The 15,801-nt window shown below is 36.5% G+C and overlaps 1 protein-coding gene across 12 annotated transcripts in view; it reads left to right on the top strand.

Moving 5' to 3' along the window:
* Nucleotides 1-15,801, top strand: part of NOL4 (nucleolar protein 4) — a 394,743-nt gene that overhangs the window by 300,931 nt on the left and 78,011 nt on the right. For 11 of the 12 annotated variants that reach the window (XM_027127705.1, XM_027127708.1, XM_027127703.1 and 8 more), the window contains one exon: nt 256-369. The exons of the other annotated variant lie outside the window; for it this stretch is intronic. In XM_027127705.1, the coding sequence (XP_026983506.1) occupies nt 256-369 (114 nt within the window). The remainder of the gene's footprint in view (nt 1-255; nt 370-15,801) is intronic. 12 annotated transcript variants of the gene reach the window in all.

Genomic DNA, 15,801 nt, shown 5'->3' with positions numbered 1-15,801 from the left:
GCTTAATGGCCTAGACTAAACACTTGTGACAAAGGAGCTGTGGGAATGGATGATGGATCTGTAGCAACTCTAGCTTTAACCTCTAACTAGCTTTCATTATTCATCTTTGCAATTTCCATTTCCTCTTTCTATTGAAATCCGTTGAGTTGAAATACATGGATACTCCTGCACATCCTATGAGATCTGAGTATAGCATTGGACTGTTAATGATACTGTTAATAATTTTTTCATGTTTTTTTCTCTCTTTTTTTTTAGTCTCGACCTATTCCTTCCCACCTTACTTCAGCAGTTGCAGAGAGTATCTTGGCTTCAGCCTGTGAGAGTGAGAGTAGAAATGCCGCCAAGAGGATGCGTCTGGATAGACAACAGGTACTGAGGAGTCTTGGGGTCTGGTGACCACCAGCTATAGCAAATATGGTTAAGTTAATCTGATTTATGGAGAAGAGCAGAATCTCTGGAATGGATTTAAAGTCCACAGAGATATCGTTTTTCTGTCTTTGTGATATGAATTTAAACTTGAAAAAGGCGTGTCCATGAGATCAGTAGAGATGCAATGACAAAAATTTCCTGTGATGAAAAATGGACAATTGTAAAATTAATGAGTTAAAATTCTGTTTAGTATCCAATGTGAAGGCTAATGACTTATCTAAATAAGAGGCTCTAAATGATCATTTACAGTAGTTTTGTAAGTTTACCTGATTGTTTATAATAGTGACCTGATTATGGTCTTTTTGAATGAAAATGAACCTCTCATTTCCTCTGGTCCATTGCCAAATATCAATAGATTATGCTAGGTATGGGGAAAACACAACATAATCTTGAAGCCCAGAAAGCCATAAAATGGGGGTATAAAAGAAGGAACATCTATGTCCTGGGCTTACCTTCACATTAACAAATCATTTACCATATAACCATTAAGTATCATCTTTCTGCATCTCTTTTCTAAGGCTGTATATCCATGTGATGTAGATGTACTCTTGCGGTGTGCGGACTTCTCATTGCGGTGGCTTCTCTTGTTGCGGAGCATGGGCTCTAGGTGCCTGGGCTTCAGAATTGTGGCATGGGCTTAGTTGCTCCGCGGCGTGTGGGATCTTCCCGGACCAGGGATCGAACCTGTGTCCCCTGCATTGGCAGGAGGGTTCTTAACCACTGTGCCACCAGGGAAGCCTGAGACTTTTGTCATTATTATATCTCTAAAATTTATCTTGCTTAAAATAAGTTACAGGCCAATATATAATACCATATTTAGCATAGTGATTAAGACTGCATATTCTGGAGTTAAATACAACTGATTTTGATTCTCAGCTCTACCCTTACTAACTGTGTGACCTTCAGGAAATTATTCCAATTCTCTGTGCCTAGTGTTCTCATATGTAAAATAACAATAATAACAGTACTGATCTTATAGGGGTGTGTGAGAACCCTGAATGATAGATTTATGTTAGGTACTTAGCAATTTGCCTGGCATGTGGTAAGCATCAAGAAAATTCAGCCTAGAAAGAGTTATTTTAATTGATGTTCTAGCTTTTCTGTCATTGCATTGGTATCAGTAAGACTATAAAGAAGCATTAACAGTACTATCTCAGATTTAGGAGTTTTGAATTCAGACTAAGTCCACTTGAGAAAAGATCATTATTCTAGAAATCAGAATAGTAGAATTCCAGGATTGAAAGGAATCTCCTGGTTGTCAGTTCGCTACATAGCTCATCCAATCTACACTCTAGAATATCCCTGAATCATAGAGTCAATCATATGTGCAGTTGTCATGAAAATTAAATGACTGATTCATGTTATGTACTGCCTACTGTCTCCTTCTACAAGTTCCCCGAAGCTGGTCGTCCACAATATTTGGTCTCATCACTTAACCACTGTTGACCTAATCTGTAAAATGGAGGATACAAATGTATAGTTATTTCTTCTTACTGTGAATTATATAGACTTCACTTGGCATGCAGCACAAAGGCTTCTACCAATTGGATTTTACACTTTCATCAAGGCATGGAGATGTGGGAGCAGGAACTCCCCTAACTGGATCTAAACACTCTTTGCCTAAGTAGAGACAACCAGAGTTCTTTTTGGTGTTGGCAATGGTATCATCCTTTTCTAGGCACATTCTTAACCCAACTCACAATTCTTAGAATTTTCCAGTGACTCAAAGATTCTTCATTGTGTCCCTGCCTTTCTGTTGGTGCATGAAAGTTCAGAAATGAGACAGTTAAAATCTAAATTCTGTTCAGCTGCACACATGACTACTTGCTGCCCCTGGTTAGCCATATGTAGGGCTGTAATTATATGTGTCCTTCAGAGTTTATGAAACTTGATAAATTAATTGGGCTTTATAAAGCTATGAACATGAAAGGTACTATGGATGTGTTAAATACTTTATTTCATATGTCCACCTTGCCCCAGGGTCTAGAGGAGGCAGCCTCAGCCCTGAAGCAAGTAGGCAAGGGCAGGAGCCTACTGCCTCGTTAGGAATCAGATGACTCAGGGCTGAGGTCAATCCCCAATGAATTATAGAATATACTCAGCATTTCTTTTCTTTTCTTTTTTTAATACATTTATTTATTTTTGGCTGCTTTGGGTCTTTGTTGCTGCTCATGGGCTTTCTCTAGTTGCAGAGAACGGGGGCTACTCTTTGTTGCGGTGCACGGGCTTCTCATTATTGGGGAGCATGGGATCTAGGTATACGAGCTTCCATAGTTGTGGCTCACGGGCTTCAGTAGTTGTGGCTCACGGGCTCTAGAGCGCAGGCTCATTAGTTGTGGCACATGGGCTGAGTTGCTCCACGGCATGTGGGATCTTCCAGGACCAGGGCTTGAACCCGTGTCCCCTGCATTTGAAGGTGGATTCTCAACCACTGTAACACCAGGGAAGTCCCAGCATTTCTTTTCTTTTAACATGAAAATCTGGGATTTTTATGTTACCCAGAAAATCCTTTTTCATTTTGGCAATTCAAAAAGATGGGCAGAGTCAGACTTCACATTTATATTGCTATGACATAGCTCAAATTGTCTTTATCTTTGTTATTTAGATATTATTTCACTACTATTTACTTAAAAACCAATCTATCTCAATGATTTTGGCTAAGTTCATCTCACCAGAGAGACAGAGGCAGAAAGTGAGAAAGATTAGAAACATCCACTTGCTGGTCATTTATCCCCCATCGCTTTGTACTTGCTCTTTTTGAGGAATGACGTATATTCTATTCCAAGGCTTGTTGAAATTCCTGATTAATGTGAGGGTTCCTTTGGCTCCTTTTCTCTATTTAAGTTCTTTCAGTTAAATTAGCTTTTAGTTTTATAGAAGGGATCACGTAAAACCAATGGTCAAGGGCTTCCTCGGCAGATCCAGCCCTCATGAAGAACAATGCAGCACGAGTGTGCTGGGTGGCAGTTTTTGCGGTGACTGGGACAGATGGAAAATCAATGGTAGGCTGTGATATGACACCTTTGACTCTACTGAAAAGAACACCATAGGGGAATTGGCATGTTAGTTGCTTGTGACATAATAAAAGGTGAGAAAGCAGGGGAAAAAATACTGAAAACTGATGCATCGCTGAGTTAAAGAAGAAAATCGCTATTAGTAAACCAACAGAAAACCATCGGCCCAAGACCAAAAAATATTTAGTAAGCCCACAGTTCCTGCTACTCTGTTTTCTATAGTACTGGTGAATTCACTGTGACCTGTACCTCTTCCTGATTTTTCCTTTGTTCTGTTAGGTTGCTAATGAGTGGGCATGTTATTAAAAGAAACATAATGGTAGGTATCAAGGTTGAAAATATAGCCACATAAACCCAATGGCAGTTTTAATACAGGCATTTCATTTTGTCATGGATGTATTTGAAGACTACCGAAAACACCACGGTCAAGCTGTTTTTGAGTCAGGCAGCTCTCCTTTCATGTTTCCTTCTGTATTTGCATGTACTTTTGGTAACGTTTATAAAATTTCACAAATGCATAATTGAAAGAAATATTTTTCAGTAGGATTTTATGCTTAAATGTAAACATTATGATAGTAACTGAGATAGGGTTTGAAACCTATTTCTGTGGCCTTCCAGCCCACACTTCCATACCCCTACTCTCAGTCATCCTTGGCTTTCATTCTACTTCTAGCATTTGTCTTTCTTATATACAATATTTTGGAGAAAGAAAACTCTATCTTTGAGTGTTCTAACATGTGTTTCAGCACGGCCCTCTCATCCAAAGGAGAAAAAATATAAGAGAAACAAAGTACCACTTAGAGTAGTTCCTTGAATATATTGTAATTCCTCTGTAACACATGTAATTTTAAACAATTGAAATAGAATATACTTCACAAGTCATCTAACTGTAATAGGCCTTATTTTCTTCATTAGTAATAATATTAATAACAACAGAACAGCAGGAACGTGTATGGATGAAGCACTGTTTGAGGTGGGTTGCAAGCCTATTTTATGTAACTGTCATCACTTTTCATGAAGTGGAGACATTGAGGCTCAGAGCTCTTAGCGCAGAGCTGCTCAGGATGGATCCCCACTTGGATCCAATCCTTGTGCTTTTCAAAATCATGCTTATAGTAACATTTAAAAAAAAATACTTTCAGACATGCAGGCTTATTTTTGATAATTTAGGAAATAGACTAATGTATAGAGAAGAACTATAATTGACTAGTAATTCCACTATTCAGTTTTATAATATAATTCTTTCTACTACTCTATCTATGCAAAACGTCCTGTTTTAAAAAGCAAAATAGTATCACATTGTACCCTTCCATTTAGCTTAATGTTGTGAATATTTATGGTATCACTATGTAAGTTTATCAATTACTTTTAGGAGCCCCTTAATACTCCATCATGTAGTATTTTCCAAACTATTAAATGTTGATTTTGTTTTTCCTACCATAATTTGCCTGTGAAAAGGATACCTTGCCAGTTATTTTTTTAGAATAAATTATGAGACCTGGGTCAAAAACCAGCAAGGCTTTTTAAGCTCTTGATATATATAAGGTCCATGCTCTTAATTTCTACCTTATTCCTATAAAAATAAGCGTTTCTGCTTGTTTTATAAACATATGCCTATTAAAAGCTTTTTTTAACTTCTAAGAATCTTTGATTCTTAACCAGTGGTTCCTAAATCTTTCAAATATAGCATGTCTGTTTTACAGGAAACACCTCGAAATGCCCCACTTTTAGATCCTGAAATGCAATTTATAGTTAATATAAATTATGCTCACAATTGAAATATGTATGGATAATGTCTTGATTTTAATATAAATAATACATTATTTATTTTAAAAGTAACATATAATCAAATAACATGTATTTTGGTGTGGAAATATGGGGATTCCACATCACTAGAAGATACAATAAAGTCATCAGCTGCTTCTGCCTGTCCCTCAAATCAATGAAGAAGCCACAGCTACAACTGTCCTCTGATACCGGTGTATTGTGGCTCACAGAATTCAGTGACATGAACTTTACAAACGGTGAAAAACTAGTGGTACAGTTCCAAACAAAACAGCACAATAGTCCCTCAATTTACAAGGTAGTGTATTCCTGAGACAATTCAACATATATTTTAAAACAGGCACAAAAACTTTGTTTTTATACCTAAAATGAAATTAAACTTTAGGCTCAGGAAACTCTATTCAGGCTTTCACCTACAAAAATATCCAGCATGACTTTTTAAAATTCACATGGGAACAGGGACAGTTCTTAGTTGATTGGTACTGCCTGGAGAATGTCTGAGCTTTCTGTAAGCTGGTCCTCCCACTTCATGCCTATTTCACCTGCTATATATTTTCCAGATGTCCCCTAGAAGTGGTAATGCTGTTTCTGAGAAGCACTGCTATGGACAACTAGTCTAGGATTTGAATACAGGAATGAGAATAATACATTCTCAGATCTATTCCTTGATAATGAATTCATAACTCAGCTCCTCCGATTTTGAAGAGACTGGGCTTGAGGTTCAAAACCCACAACTTTCCATAGATTTGCACCCATTATGTCAAATGAATTCTCCATCCTTTTTTCTACCTTCTGTTTACTTTTTTGTTTTTAAATTCACCAGAACCTAAAAGTAAAAATTGGATGCTATAAGATAAAAATAACTTAACCAGGCCCTTTGGTTTAATTTTATTTCTTTGCAAGAAGGAAGCAATTAAGTGTCAATGGCTATAGCAATTCTGCCCCCGTCAAAAAACTAAGCCACATATGATTACTAATTCCAGTTGTATTTCTAAAGTATAATTCCATTTTGTATTCATCGTTCAGCTATTTTCAATATCTCCTGAGATTACAGTTACATCCTTTTCCAATTTGGAAGTCACCATCAATTAAATTACCATGTTTAACATTTACAATAGGGACACCACAACATCCAACAGTTTGCTACAAATATAATGCCACAAAAAGACAAGGCTCAATAATCTTCAAAAATGCATGTTTTCATCAGTTTCAATCATTCATAAATATGCTGTTCGCACGCTCACCATTGGAAGGGTGTGACCAGGTGTACACTGAACCATCTATTCATTCACTTGGTCTCTAAAATGCCTGGCAGTGTTAGTAAGTAATCATATTCCACAGGAAGAGAGGTTTTTTCCATCTGGGAAATAGCTAACAAGTGGATATTGAACCATGACCTTAAATTCATGTGCACCGAGGGGTGGACAAATTAGTAAAGCAATCCAGAGAGACTTGAATACATTCTCACTACTGCAAACCAACCATCATACCTATATAATACCAGAACAGACTCTCAGAATGGTTATAATCACATTTTTAAATAATAAAAATAGGGAAATATTATATATTTCCATTATATTTTTGTAAACATAGAAACTTTATAAACATAAAAACTAAGGAAAAGTAAATATATATATCAAAATGTTTTACAGATACATAAAATATCACTTATGGATAACTACAATAAATATTTACTATTCTAATTTAAAATTTTTAGTTCATTGTGCACATTATATAATATTTGAGAAACACAGTTAAATAGTTTTAATGGAGGGCTTCCCTGGTGGCGCAGTGGTTGAGAATCCGCCTGCCGATGCAGGGGACACGGGTTCGTGCCCCGGTCCGGGAAGATCCCACATGCCGTGGAGCGGCTGGGCCCGTGAGCCATGGCCGCTGAGCCTGCGCGTTCGGAGCCTGTGCTCCACAACGGGAGAGGCCACAACGGTGAGAGGTCCGCGTACCAAAGTTTTACTGGAATATTTCTTTGCTCTGTAGGGAAGAATATTTGACCTGTATTCTGTTAGTATTTTGTGAGCAAGATAATTGCCTTACAAATCTGTATTCTTTCAGCATTAACTTAATAATGTGGCTGGACTTCAAATATGTATTATTTCCAAATTGAGGTCTTGCAAGATAACTTTTTAATGGCAAAAGTTTAAAATTCTTATTTTTCCAATGTGTTTGAACTGCTCCAGGGAGTTCCTTAAATATTTCATGTATCTGTATCAGCAAGGGATATGGTTAACAGGAGAAAATTAGCTCTAAGTAGTCCTAAAGTAGTTTATTTAGCAAATAATCATTATATGGAAGATATTTTGCTTGGTACAGAGGCTACAAAACAAGGATTGAGAACCTTTACTGAGGATTTACCAGATACTAGATTTACTTAAAATCACTTGCTACTGAGCAGGTGTTTTTATTCTTTCTTTGCAGAGGGATGAAACATAACATCTTTCCTCTAGAAACTCACATTCTGTTAAAGACAAGTGAAATTAGTATGGTAAATGAAATTATAAGGGTGTGATCAGATTGTTGTGAAAGCCAGAGGAGAGTTCTTCTAATTCTGCCTGGGAAACCCAGGAGGGCTTCCCAGAGGAGGCACTATTTGAGCCAGACCATGAGAAATGAAGGAGATTATGAGAGCTAGCAGATGATAGTCCAGACACATGGAGCCTTTTGAAACATGAAAGTTTCCTGAGTATCAAAAACAGTCATCTCTGTGAGTGAAACTTGAGAATCTTGAGAAGAAATAAAAGGAGAGGGGATTGGACATGAGGGTTTAAATTAGATTGTGGGCATTTTATATGCTCTGTTAAGTTATTTGGACTTTAAGTACATGCCAGAGATAAGTGGGAAGGAGAGTGACATCTCCAATTTTTAGGAAGCTTCAGAACCCTAGGGACAACAAAACGTAGATGTAGTGGGGCAAAGGTGAGGTCCCAATTCAGCAAGAATTCCTTTCTCTACCACCTACATTTTAGATTTGCTATTTAATTGTAACAGTAGTTAAATTTGAGCTAATGCCAAAAAGTAATTATGAAGATTAATCTGCTATAAGGTATTTTGAAGTTACAAATGAGTGATTTCGGAATACCTACTCTTCCATGCTGCAGTGTTAGCTCAGCTAATGAGGAATCAAAGTTTAATTTTCTCCTATAGTTTCAACTTATATAACTGTATATATAGATTATTATTCTTTCTATTGTAAATATTTTTCATCTTTTTCTCTTTTTATGATCTCTCAAAAAACTGACATATGGTTTTCCTCAAACAGTGACTTTTTATCTTTTTTTTTCTTAAATTGAGAGTAAGGTTACTTCTGTATAAAATTTTTCCTTAGTGTATATATTTTCCTTATGTAATGATATGTCAATGTATATCTGAGTAGTGATGGACAGTGCATGATTCTCTTGGTCTCTCAATAGTACTATGAAGCATGTAGATCACATGGTTTCCCTTTTCTATGGATGGAGAATCTGAATCTAAGAAACTTTCTTTTGGATACATCTATGGGGTTTTGAAGGGGGGGAAACTGGGAACAGCTTCAATTTCTTTTTTTTTTTTTTTTTTTTTAACATCTTTATTGGAGTATAATTGCTTTACAATGGTATGTTAGTTTCAGCTTCACAACAAAATGAATCAGTTATATATATACATATGTTCCCATATCTCTTCCCGCTTGCGTCTCCCTCCCTCCCACCCTCCCTATCCCACCCCTCCAGGCGGTCACAAAGCACCGAGCTGATCTCCCTGTGCTATGCGGCTGCTTCCCACTAGCTATCTCCCTTACGTTTGGTAGTGTATATATGTCCATGCCTCTTTATCGCTTTGTCACCGTTTACACTTCCCCCTCCCCATAGCCTCAAGTCCATTCTCTAGTAAGTCTGTGTCTTTCTGATTTTATTTTTTGTCTTTCTGTTACTCATTTTGCTTTACTATTTGGTTTTCTCGCTTCATTGAGAATTCTCCCACATTTGTATAGAGATGATTCTTTCTTTAATTTTAGGTGAATCTTTGGCTTAGGATGTTATTAATTTCAAGTGGATCAACGTCAGGATATGAGTAGGTGGTTTGAATTCAGAGAGAGAAATTCATCATAATATGTTAATACACTTTTTAGTGCCAAAGTCAAGGGAACATATGGTTTACTGGGTTCTCCATGAAGACTGCATTTTTGTTACTTTCTTTTAAAACCAGTTATTTTAGGCTTAGCAGACAAAGAGTCTGACTTATTTGTTTTATGCCAAATATATTCATTTTTATAATTTATTTCTCATGATCTGTCCATTCCTTGTCCTGTCTTTTTAATCTAGCCAGTTTAAAACCCACTAGTTACTCTGAAACAATAATTTTATGTGTATTGGGGAAATTTAGCCACAGTCACAAGTTTATTATGAAATTAGATAATATGATAGCTTGACAAATTGGGCTATGCTTCCTAAAGAGATTTATGATGTTTAACATGACTCAGGTGGTAAATACCACAAGCCCAGTGGCCTCAAGTAATACACGTTGTTCTTCAGTTACTTAGCACTTTGGGAAAGCATGGTTTCTGCAGAGCTAGGTTTTCTAGATAGCTGTGGGTTAGCCTTACAAATGATTTTACTTTCATTTGTAGTGGAAATATTCCTAAAATCTCAATGCATCTTCATTTCATGCCATAACTCTTCGGATCATAACCTTTAAAGATGGATTTAGTTATTAATATTAATCTTTACTAAGAATTGTGTGGTGCTGACATCAGCTTTAGCTACAGACGCAGATACCGCAGAGCAGGTGATGGAATAAGTGATCTTGTAAAGTCTGTCCTAGAGAAAACTCCCTGAGGCAGGTCAACTCACTTTATTGGTAATTTACCTCTTTCTCATAATGGTGAGGGGAACCTGACTTTCTGACAGGCTTGGCAGCAAAATTGATCTTTACCTATTAACTTTGCTGAAATGGATCAATCTCTCATATTATCTCTCATCCTCAGGAAGAAGCCCCATTTTTCCCATGCTATCAGTGTTCTTTGCCTGGTCAACAATGTTACTTCTTTCTTGCTTCAACAATCCAATGCCTTCTCAATGTCTACTGGACAGTCTGTATTTGTCCTTATTTACATCCTGTTAAAAGAATATAAGGAAAACTACCTCTCACTGTTTTCAGAGTTTATACAAAGCTATTTTCTAAGAGCTCTTACCTGCACTCATTCATCAAGAGCAAAGTGATACTTACATAGGTCAAAAACCAAGTCACATTTATTTTTAAGCTCCCTTTAATGTTTTGCCTTGAACACAAGCAAGATCAAAATAGCCTTTTCAGTGAAACAATTAAGATGAAAGTCCAGTGAGATTCCTACATTAAGATCAAACTTCTCATTAAATCACTTCTCTGGTAACATTCTGTGTTCTTATTTTTCTTGGTTTTGGTGCTAGTTCTGTTATTTAAGAAAACATAATAATGCATTCTGGGTCTGATATTCAAGGACCCTCAGGGAACTCCCAGAGCCCAGTAGTAACCTTCACTTTTTTGCATCTCTGAAGTTTGAGACTAGCCTCCTATTCCCAAATCCTCTATGAAAATATAAGTGAGATTTAACAGAAGTCAGGGTTCTGAGTTCTTGAAAGAGGGCAAAGAGCAAAAGTATAAAACGAGGTCATACTTGCAACTGTGAACTTAAGTTATAAAATAGGTAGATGTAAGTGAAAGTTTATCTGAATCTCATAGGCATTATAATTTCCATCAATAAATGGCAATTAAAGTAAAGCTTTCTACTATATGCCAATCTCTCCTATTCATTCTTTTTTTGCTACATGATTTCTTTCTGGTGGGGGGACCTGAGAAGTTTAGAGAAAGATCATAGCCTTCGATTCGGGCGTTTGGAAAATAGAGTCTCAGAAGCAGTGGCGTGTTTGAACTGCATATGTTGGCGTATATACAGAGTAGCTATACTTGGGGATTGCTAGTACATACATAACTTTTCAAAAAAGCCTCTTTTTCAGATTTTTAAATTATCATGTTTACTGTAGGACATACTGGACTCAAAAACCATTAGCGCTTCCAAGAACCTCACAGACCACTTAGTTCAATAGGTTTATTTTATAAAAGAAACAGGCCTGGAAAATTTCAATTTCAGTTTAGATTTCCTTTCCTTCCTTCCCTCCTTCCCTTCTTCCTTCCTTCCTTCCCTCCTTCCTTTCTTCCTTTCTTCCTCCCTCCCTCCCTCTATCTCTCTCTCTCTTTCTTTCTTTCTTCAGTGATTTTTTTCATAGTTCACTAGAAACAGAATTTCTCTTTAAAAAGAAGGAAAACAGACCAATACATACAAAGAATTTAGCTCCCTTTAGATTTCAGAGTAATGTTCTGAGTAATGAAAATCAGAATGCTTCATAAATTTCAAATCTTAAGGCCATAATACATTCATAGTATGCAAGAATCTGAATACTATTTTAGATGCAGAACTCAGAAGGCCACATTATTTTATTCAATTGCATTTTTCTATCATTTATTTTTGCCTGTGAAGCAAGTTTGAGAAGTCCAATGAAGCTGTCAAGCTTCAAATGTCTCCATAAGTGTGAGGAAAATTTCCTTTCCAGGGAACTGCTCAGCTATCCATGTATCTTCTTTAATTCTTTATTTAAGATCCTTCATTTGAGGTCATTCTAAAAATACAGAATCCTTTCTGCAGTTTTTTACATTAAATGAACTTCTTGAACTACCATGTATTTGATCATTCATATTCTAAGAACAAAATTTGTTGAAATCGTTTCAAATACCCAGATTCAGGTTTAAATGCCAAGTTCTTCACCATTCATCTCAGCTATATTGGAGAAATGAATCAGGACATGTATGGGAAACACATCATACATAATTATACTAATGTATGTGTGTCCTCTTACACCTTAATTTGAATGCACATACATTTTCTCATTTAATTTGTTTCCCAAAACTCGGAGAGGTCTACATCATTACTGCTCTTGTTCATGACTAAAAATTACACAAAGAGGAAATGTAGTGCCTCGTTGTTGCTCCTATTTTCTTTCTATAGAAAGGACATTTGGGGGATTTAGAGATATGTGAATGTGGAGCAGAATCTTTAATGCTCCAAGCACACCCTCCTTCCATCAGTATGCCTTTGCTCAGGCAGTCTGGCAGCTCCAGTTCCACTCCTGTGTTTATTTGTACGCCCACCTCAAAGCGCACCTGCTTTAAGAAGCACCCCTTGGATCAACTCACAGCCCACAAAGCTAAGTCCCTTTCCTCCTTCTCTGTGTAGCAATGACTATCAGCACAGCGTATTTGAGGACTTGATTATATTCCCAGGTAACATTGTAATGGCCTCCAGGTGTCTTTTGGAATATTGACTCTATAAATTTTTATCACTCTGTGGGATTAAAACAGCTTTGGCCTGCATCACTTTGAGCCCCAAAGATACCTAGTTATGTACTGGGAAAAGGGTAAGCATTAAATAAACATCCATTTGTGGCTTGATGTAGCATGGCAAAAAGTTCAGTTTTAAGGAAGGAAGGAGCCTTTTAATGAGATGCCTGCCAACACAATAGGAAATGTTCAAGCCCAAGAATGGTGTTATATGGCCAAATAGAGCAGGAATCATTGGAATTAATACTGCAATTTAAAATGTTGTCTGACAACTTGGTAAACACAGTTTTAACACCAAATGGGGAAAGTCACAAATACAATATGATAGGGAGGAAGGGTGTAGGCTGCGGAAAGGAAGTCTCAACATTTAGTTCTTTGAACACTATTGCTTTCCACAGTTCAGTGAGAAAAAGAAGGCAGCTTTTAGGTTCCTGACAAAGCAATTATAGCGAGACCCAGACGCTGGGAGCTGACCTGACCTTTGCCCTTGGGAAGTTGTCATAGCAGCAGGCTGAATAGCGCAGCTTGATACAATTACTACTGCAGGCTCCGGACAGAAGTTGCGCCCTAAATGCAGCACATTTGAACATTAATATACAAGTATGTATATTAATTCTTCCTTAGTGGTGGCCGTCTCTCTCCTTTACTCAGCACTCATCTAATTTTAAGTACTCATTTCATAAGAAGTCTATGTTTAAAGGCAACAACAGCTACGTGCCTTTGGAGGATTTGCAGTGATGTATCTGGGGTATAGTTCCTTGGGGAAAAGTTAAACAGTGTTGCTAACAAAAGAAAGTTTCAGATGCTGTAAACTGGATGTAGCACTTCTTTTTAAAGCTATGTATGCTGTCTATTCTCATCAAATAAATAATTTTTGTCCTTATTTACTCTTTGCTTATTCCCAAATATATGCATGTACCTCTAGATCTGTGTCTTATAATCAAAAGATAGCTATTTAAAGTTATCTATAAAAAGATGTGTATCTAGGTAAACACAGTATGTCCACAAAAAGGAGAGGGTATCTGTCAATACGTTAAAAAAAGGCTTTGGGATCATTACTGGGGTACTCATTTGAATTTTTAAAATATTGCTTTAGTTTACTAGGCTAAATTTGGTGTTAATGTGGACATGTTCTCCCAAAACTAAAACCTTAATAGTAATGTTAAATTATATATCGTTATATAGTCATATTTTATAAATCGTTATAATTATTAATGCATGTATAATCTCTAAACACTCAGATAAACTGCATAACTTTTTAATTAAAATATTATTTCTATTCCAATGATAAATAAAGTATATGAAAATCTTCTGTCTAAAACAAATAAACAAACAAAATCCTAATAGTCTATATGATCAGCAGAGAACCTGTATATTCTAAATCATGACTTTAAAGAATTTCTAATGGATACATGTATATGTATGGCTGAGTCGCTTTGCTGTGCACCTGAAACTATCACAATGTTGTTAATCGGCTATACCCCAATATAAAATAAAAAGTTTAAAAAAAAAAGAATTTCTAAATATTAAATATAATCTGAATAGTAATAATTTACTTTTGCTTAAAGCTTGAGGAAAATTAATATGACATATTGACGCTATAGTAATTTCAAACCAGCATTTCAGAAATTACAAAAGGACGCATATAGAATAATCTGAATACGTGATAACCTAAATTTAAGATATCAAATTAAAATTGAATTTTGTCTCTGTTATGACTCAGGTTAAAAATTAGGGGAGTTTTCCAAAAAGCCTGGAAGCACAATTTGTTTGGACACGAGAATATGTAAATATCAAAATTTAGTGTATTATAATGAACTTACTTTTAAGAATGCATTTAAAAACATAAAATATATTCACCTCAATGGCACAAAAATTGAGGGTATATCCACTCTAATCTAAATCCATATATTATATATGAAAAGAGATACTCTCCTGTATTATTCCACTGGGAAGACATTAAGCAACATTTGTCTGCTGTCTCAGGCCATTGAAATAGAGCTGACTAACCATCTCTATATTGCAATCTGCAGCCTGCAAGAATGAGGGCTAGATAGGAAAGTATCCAATGAGTACACATTTAAAGATGAGGAAACCTGGCTTACTTTTCTTCTCAGAGATAACTTGAATTAGGAATTTTCAAATCATTTCATTCATTAAGTAATCAGTGAAACACCATACCAAAATCTTAACCTTATTTTTATTTTAAACTTAGAATTGACCCAGGAGAGCATGATCTGGCATTCAGTGACTACTGAAAGCAACGTCAGGAGAGCAGTGCCAAGAATTAGGAGATCTAACACATGGAAATCTCTTACTTGAAAGTGTTAGAAAAGTTAGTCAAAAATGGTTTAAGCAAAAGGGAAATTATAAGCTCAGGTAACCAAAAATTCTAGCAGTAGTCCAGCTTTATATGCATGTGGTTGATTGTCTTAGAGATAAATAGGATCTCTCTCAGAGGTCTCTTGGCTCTACACCATCTTTGTTGTTTCTATTCTCTGACAGGTTCTCCCTCGCGGTAGCAATATGGCTGCAGAAGCTCCAGTTTTCCATCTTCCCTATTGACTGACTATGATTGGGTTACACATTCAACCCTGAAGCAACTGCTGGGGCCAGGAGAACAGAATAGGTTGCATGCTCAGTTTTGAATTCATGTATGTAGTCAGCTATACACAGCACATGGAATAAGAGTGGGAAAGGAAAATCAGCTACAGTTATTAAAAGAGGGAGGGGAGGAGATGAATGCTGAAAGATCAAAGGAAAACAATGTTTGCTCTTGTGGGCTCTATTAGTTTCCTAGGGATCCCATGACAAAGTATTACTAACTTAGTGGCTTAAAATAACAGAAATTTATTATTTCCAAATTCTAGAGTCTAGAAGTCCAAAATCAAGGCATTGGAAGGGACATGCTGCCTCCAAAGCATCTCGGGAATGATCCTTCCTTACCTCTTCCAGCTTCTGGTACCCTTAGGCATCCCTTGGCTTGTAGCAGCCATCACTGCCTCCATCTTCACATGACCATCTGTGTCTACATATCTTCTCTTCTTATAAGGATACCAGTCATATTGGATTAGGACCCACCCTAATTCACTATGGTCTCCTCTTAACTAGATTACATCTGCAAAGACCCTATTTCTAAACAAGGTCACATTTGTAGGTATTAGTGGTTAGGATTTCAACATATGTTTTTGATGACACAATTCAGAATTCC

Source organism: Aethalodelphis obliquidens, unplaced genomic scaffold, assembly GCF_003676395.1.
Source record: "Aethalodelphis obliquidens isolate GAN/ISIS:26980383/991018 unplaced genomic scaffold, ASM367639v1 scaffold32, whole genome shotgun sequence".
In the NCBI taxonomy this organism is placed as follows: domain Eukaryota; kingdom Metazoa; phylum Chordata; class Mammalia; order Artiodactyla; family Delphinidae; genus Aethalodelphis; species Aethalodelphis obliquidens.
This window is presented reverse-complemented; position numbering and strand designations above follow the sequence as displayed.